Raw genomic sequence first — 7,368 nt, forward strand, 5'->3', positions numbered from 1 at the left:
TTCTTTTTTTGTTCAACCCACCGTCTGGTTTTGCTTTTAATGTAGCTATATGGACTTGTAGTATGACACTTGCCTTCGGACGGGAAGGCCTAGGGTTCAAATCCTGCTTCGAGTGGTGCATTGTTGATCCCTAGAAAACGCTCTGAACTTACATTTTCTCAACGCACTCAAGTGTAAAATGAGTACCTGGGCATTAACAGCTTTGTCTCTGTCGGAATATAATAACAGGCGCCATGACTCGTATTAGATGTTAAGTAAGTGTTGCTGTTTGCTAGGGATCCATTATAAAGTACGTTGAGCACGTTTAATGGGTATTGCGCAAACGTTATATAGTTTGTTTTTTCTTTTCCATCCAAAAACTTGTTTTATGACGATATCTTTGGTCAGTATCAACTATGAATTTACAAATGCTACAATTAGTGTCAAGCTACGTCTTTACGAATTCCCTCACATCGTGTCCGGCTTTCTGTCATTTTCTTAGCTTCTCTCCTTGTTAAACCGTTAGGTTTAGATGCTCCATCATTGCCCTCCTCCAGCTCTGTTGCCTGTATAATGTTTATATATATATATATATATATATATATATATATATATATATATATATATATATATATATATATATATATATATATATAATCAATGTCGTTGTATTTGAATAAACTACCGGGTGCATTTAAGTTAATATCATTGTTATTCTGACTCTTATTATTATTCTCATTCTTTTTTATTGTCATTGTCAGGCTATGAGTTTAGAAAGTCTGAGAGCAGTTTCAGGCTATGAGTTTAGAAAGTCTGAGAGCAAAATAGATTTTAGAAAGTCTGAGAGCAGTGTTAGGCTATGAGTTTAGAAAGTCTGAGAGCAGTGTCAGGCTATGAGTTTAGAAAGTCTGAGAGCAGTGTTAGGCTATGAGTTTAGAAAGTCTGAGAGCAGTGTCAGGCTATGAGTTTAGAAAGTCTAAGTGCAGTGTTAGGCTATGAGTTTAGAAAGCCTGAGAGCATTGTCAGGCTATGAGTTTCGAAAGCCTGAGAGCATTGTCAGGCTATGAGTTTCGAAAGTCTGAGAGCAGTGTCAGGCTATGAGTTTAGGAAGTCTGAGAGCAGTGTCAGGCTATGAGTTTCGAAAGTCTGAGAGCAGTGTTAGGCCTTGAGTTTAGAAAGTCTGAGAGCAGTGTCAGGCTATGAGTTTAGAAAGTCTGAGAGCAGTGTCAGGCTATGAGTTTATAAAGTTTGAGAGCAGTGTCAGGCTATGAGTTTAGAAAGTCTGAGAGCAGTGTCAGGCTATGAGTTTAGAAAGTCTGAGAGCAGTGTCAGGCTATGAGTTTAGAAAGTCTGAGAGCAGTGTTAGGCTATGAGTTTAGAAAGTCTAAGAGCAGTGTTAGGCTATGAGTTTAGGAAGTTTGAGAGCAGTGTCAGGCTATGAGTTTAGAAAGTCTGAGAGCAGTGTCAGGCTATGAGTTTAGAAAGTCTGAGAGCAGTGTCAGGCTATGAGTTTAGAAAGTCTGAGAGCAGTGTTAGGCTATGAGTTTACAAAGGCTGAGAGCAGTGTCAGGCTATGAGTTTAGAAAGTCTGAGAGCAGTGTTAGGCTATGAGTTTAGAAAGTCTGAGAGCAGTGTCAGGCTATGAGTTTAGAAAGGCTGAGAGCATTGTCAGGCTATGAGTTTAGAAAGTTTGAGAGCAGTGTAAGGCTATGAGTTTGGAAAGTCTGAGAGCATTGTCAGGCTATGAGTTTAGAAAGTCTGAGAGCAGTGTCAGGCTATGAGTTTAGAAAGTCTGAGAGCAGTGTCAGGCTATGAGTTTAGAAAGTCTGAGAGCAGTGTCAGGCTATGAGTTTAGAAAGGCTGAGAGCAGTGTTAGGCTATGAGTTTACAAAGGTTGAGAGCAGTGTTAGGCTATGAGTTTATGAAGGCTACATTTGAATGAAGTGACAACCAATGAAGGGAATATTACTTACAAAATCTTACTCCCAGGTTCCTCTCTTCGCCTAAATGTTGTTCCTGGTGATTTTAACACCATCACAACCAATGAAATTAATCTCACCTGCATTTCGGATGGTCCCGCCTACTGGGCGAATACAGTGGTCACACTGCAGATTATGAAGGTGGGCGAAAAACCGATAGCTGTGATTTCTCATAAAGGACTTGAAAAAGGACCGAATATGGGAAACAATATTAAGGTAAGCTATTTGCTGCTTCTCATTATTCTCTGTTTTAATCCTCCCCTTACAAATCATACGAAAATCGTCACATTCGTTACGATACAACCAGGACTTTTATCATTCAGATTTCTTTTGTGAATCACACAATTTAAAGAAAAATGTTTTATTATAGCTATAAAAACGTAACACTGTGTTGTAGAGTTCAATTTGCTGATCAATATAATGCACATAATGTATTTGTTGCTTTTCTGTTTGAGTAATAAAAATATATTTTTGTGTTGGGTGGGTGTGAAATTTTCGGAAAAATTCTGAAAATGACAGATAATACACAAATATATTAATTCTTTGAATAAGATCGGGTTGGGGATCAACATTGCTCCGAGCAGCAAAAGATACATTTTTGCAATGGACAAAATAATTACTACCAAATCTAAAAGTGATAAAACTATTATGTATGTGCGTCTATGTGATGTATTGGAATGTCACACGCTTTCAAATCCAGGTCCTGGAATGCACATAGTAGAATCCTTAGAAGAAAAAAAAACCAATTTTACTCACATTCTCTCATACTCAGGTGTAACATGAGTAATTGATTGTTAATGACATGTTATCTCTGGCCAAAAATAAATTCTAATATCGCTTAACAGTCGTCAAGTTTAGTTCTACATGTTACTTGTTGCTGTTGGTCAGTAACACCCAGTAAAGCACTTTGAGCACGTTTGACATAATATTAATATTATTGTTATTATTATTATTATCATTATTATTATTAATATTATTATTATTATTATTATTATTATTATTATTATTATTATTATTATTATTATTATATTATTATTATTATTATTATTATTATTATATTATTATTATTATTATATATTATTATTATTATTATTATTATTATATTGTTATTATTATTATTATTATTATTATTATTATTATTATTATTATTATTATTATTAATACAGGCATATGGACACCTTGATAAAAATGCAAGTAAGAGCTTTTTGAGGCTAAGGATCAGTGACCCAGGACTAAACGATGCAGGCACCTATAAATGTTTGATGTTTTACATGGACGAGGCATTCCTGTTAAAGGAACAGGCAGTCACGGCAAACATAACAGTTTCAAGTAAGAATCTATTTATATCTATTTATCTTTCTATATATCTCTCTATCGACACATACAAACACACACACACACACACACACACACACACAAACAAACATCAACACTGAGAAAAAGAAGAAAAACACGCGACACTTATTAAATATCTGACTATAAGATGTAAAAATTGTATTTGCTAGATAATAATTTGAATTTTTAATTTTTTAAACATTTTTTTACAGCTGAAGACGTGTCTGAAATGATATCCCAGTTATATGAAAAAATATCCAATTTGGAAAAAACAGAGACGAAACAAAAAGGTATCATTGTCCACCAGAGAGATTTAATCCAGAAGCTACAGAAACAGCAGAGAGAACAGGACATCACCACACAAGATCAAGGTAAAACTTGAGCTTTTATATAGCGCAATATCCACTAACCGGGCTCAAAGCGCTTTACAAGGGGTCCTTAACTAACAGCAAACAGGTAACGTGTAGAAGGAGACATGACGCCTGTTGGGCGACATTTAATTTTTTTCTGACAGAGACAACAATGTTAACGGCCAGGTACTCATTTTACACCTTAGTACGGTGAGAGAATGTGAGTAAAGAGCCTTTTCCAAGGACTCAACTATGCGCCGAGCGAAGCTCGAACCCAGGACCTTCCGATCCGTAAGCGAGTGTTATACCACTAGACCACATAGCCGCACAAGGTAAAAGGTAGTCTGAGAATGGTAACTACCTCCCCCCCCACACACACACACACAAATAAACAAAACAAAACAAACAAAACAAAAAAGACAAGAGAAAAGCAAACAAATGAAAACAAACAAAAACAAACAAAAACAAAACAAAGCAAAACAACAACAACAACAAAAAAAAAAATAAAAAAACACACCACATTGTAACTAAACTAAACTTGGGATTTATTATCTAGTGGTATGACACTTGCCTTAGGATCGGAGGCTCCTATGATTGTATTTAGATCGGCGCAAAGTTGAGTCATTGAAAAAAGGCTCTTTAAACACATTTCTGACCGTACACGTATGTAAAATGAGTGGCTGGCCGTTAACTTCTTTGTCTCTATCCGGAAAATAAATTGTCATATCGCCAAAATGGCATCATACGAGTATCTCGTCCTGCATGTTAAGTGTTGCTGTTGACTGGGGACCCCTTGATAATAATAATAATAATGCTGAAAACTTATATAGCGCTATAACTCCGAGACACCAGACTCTAAGCGCTTAAATTACAAATTACTTTGGCTGAAACATACTCATTCACACACACAAGCACACACACACACACACACACACACATACACACACACAACACAACACACAACACAAACCAAACCTATCTTGCTTCTCATACCATCTACTAAAATTGAAACAAATATGTTTTAAGGGAACGTTTAAAAATAGACAAAGATTCTTTTTCACGAATGCTCTGCGGTAAGGCGTTCCAAATAGAGGGTCCGAAATGAGAAAAGGATCTCATTCCAGCATTTTTCCGAATTCGAGGGACAACTAGTTTTGTGGAATCACTGGCCGAACGTAAGGGGCGGGGTTTTGAATATCTTTCAATTAGTTCTGAAAGGTAGGAAGGGGCAGTACCTTCAAGACAACGATACACTAAAACACAAGCTTTGAATTTAATTCTTTTCCCAACAGGCAGCCAATGCAGGTCATGAAGTAGAGGTCCGGCAGAGTCGCACCTACGCTTCATGAATACTAGTCTGGCAGCGCTGTTTTGGACAATCTGAAGACGTTTCAGATTGTATTGCGAAACGCCAAACAACAGAGCATTACAATAATCCAATTTCGATAGTACGAGGGACACAACCAGGTGCTTGGTCACATCCTCAGATATGAACCGTCTAATGGAAGCAATCTTTTTTAGTTGGAAAAAGAGAGATCTAACCAAATTATTAACCTGATGCTCCATCGACAGTTCAGAGTCTAAGAATGTGCCAAGGTTTTTCACTTTGTCAACAATTTGAATAGAGGCATCCCCCAACTTCAAATCTGTTTCACTTTTCCACTTCCTGTTCCCCACATACAGCACCTCCGTCTTATCATCATTCAGTTTCAGTCTGTTCTCATTCATCCATTTCTTAACACTTTGGATACAATTTTTACTATTGGCTGATACTCTTTTGTAAATTTCTCGTATTGGAAACGCAGTACAATTGCGTATCATCAGCGTATTGATGGTAAGACAGACCATAACTTCTGATGATTTTAGACAGAGGGCCAACGTACAAAACAAAAAGAACGGGTCCAAGTACTGAACCCTGGGGAACCCCACAATCAAGAAAGATTTCCTCCGATCTATATTCATCCACCGTAATAATCTGTTTACGATTGAACAAATATGACCTAAACCAATCAAGCGCTGCACCAGACACGCCATAAGTAATTTCAAGACGTTTGAGAAGAAGATTGTGATCAATAGTATCAAAAGCAGACGATAGGTCAAGCAAATTCAGCAAAGAACATGAACCATTGTCTATAACAGAGAGGAGATCATTAACAACCCTAACAAGTGCGGTTTCCGTCGAATGATGTTGCCTATAAGCAGACTGAAATTTTTCTTCAAGACAATTATTTTTAAGATGAGACAGTAATTGTTTCAAAACAAGCTTTTCTAAGATCTTAGAGAGAAAAGGAAGATTAGAGACAGGGCGATAGTTTTTTAAGTTCTCTTTATCGAGATCAGGTTTTTTCAAAAGGGGTTTGACATGGGCAACTTTGTAAATGTCTGGTACAGCACCTGACTGCAACGAATTATTAACAATACATGTAAATGGTGTTAAAATTACATCAATGCATTTTTTTAAAATGGCAGTATTTAAGGGGTCTAAATCACAACTTTTAGTTGGAGACGACATAATGCAATCACATAAGTCAGCTTCAGTAATCATTGAAAAATGTGTTAACGAATCACCATGAAATGTGTCAAATGTTGTATGGATCGATTCAGACGACAGTTCTTTCCTGATGCTATCCGTTTTTTCTTTAAAATATTGACCAAAGCGAGTTGGTAGATCTGCACGATCGATTGAAGATGGGAGAGCTGGTTGCGTCTGTTGTCCCAGCAGTTCCTTGGTCAAGGCAAAGAATTGTCTCGAACGTCCCACGTTTTTGAGGCTGTCTTCGTAGAATTTCTTTTTGGTCCTGAAATTGACGGCTTTTGCATCATTTCTAGCCGCGATGTATCGCTTCTTATCGACAGCATCTCTGGACTTGAGCCATTTTCTTTCTGCCCGCCTCCTGGCTAATCCATTCAATTTTATTTCGGTATTATACCAGGGTGCTTGACGTCTCACTTTTACTGCTCTAGTTGTTAAGGGAGCATGCTTGTCCACCGTACCAACAATTGACTCGTGGAGACCATTCGCATCATGTTTATTTTTAACGTTATGGTCAAGGTCTTGTTTAAAAATGTTCATGTTTATATTCTTCAAATTACGAGATGTTATCATCTTTTTTACTTCGTGCTTCATTGGAAATAAAACGCAAAACACAATTAAATGATGGTCAGAGATTAATTTATCAATATTTGAGACAGGTGAAGAGAGAGAATGTTCAATGTCTGTAATGACATGATCTATTGTGTGGCCATGGTTGTTTGTAGGACCGCTTACAAGTTGGATATAGTTGTTTGTGTCAATAATCTCCCGAAATACTTTCGATTCATTTTTGTTTCCGAAATAATCAATGTTAAAATCACCCATAAAAATATTATGCTTTTTGTTAATGGATTGCATAGACATAAATTCTCCGAACTCAGATAAAAAATCAATTGTTGATATTTTGTTTTGTTGGCTTGGTGGTGGGCGGTAGACACAGTGAAACGACTTTTTAAAATTATTTTCATGAATGGCAAATCCAGCGTATTCAAAACTTCTAAAATTATCATGGTGAAATGATATCTTGTCAAAGAGTGACAAGTTGTAAATAATTGCAATTCCACCTCCTTTCCTCCCAATGCGTGGAAATGATTTAATACAAAAGCCTTCAGGTGTAATTGCTTTCATAATTGGATCATCATATGAATGATTAAGCCATGTTTCCAAGATGACAAAAATAGTAATTTTATGA

The 7,368-nt window shown here is 36.6% G+C and overlaps 1 protein-coding gene across 1 annotated transcript in view; it reads left to right on the forward strand.

The window, feature by feature from the left end:
• Positions 1 to 4,062, forward strand: part of LOC144960559 (uncharacterized) — a 5,942-nt gene extending 1,880 nt beyond the window's left edge. Inside the window, exons 2-4 of the mRNA XM_078893769.1 lie at positions 1,969 to 2,174; positions 3,125 to 3,287; positions 3,506 to 4,062. Coding sequence (XP_078749895.1) covers positions 1,969 to 2,174; positions 3,125 to 3,287; positions 3,506 to 3,675 — 539 coding nt within the window. The 3' untranslated portion in view covers positions 3,676 to 4,062. The remainder of the gene's footprint in view (positions 1 to 1,968; positions 2,175 to 3,124; positions 3,288 to 3,505) is intronic.
• Positions 4,063 to 7,368: the final 3,306 nt, after the last annotated feature.

The sequence above is a fragment of the Berghia stephanieae genome, chromosome 15 (genome assembly GCF_034508935.2).
Source record: "Berghia stephanieae isolate SIO BIC M18660-M18661 chromosome 15, UCSD_Bste_1.3, whole genome shotgun sequence".
NCBI lineage: Eukaryota > Metazoa > Mollusca > Gastropoda > Nudibranchia > Aeolidiidae > Berghia > Berghia stephanieae.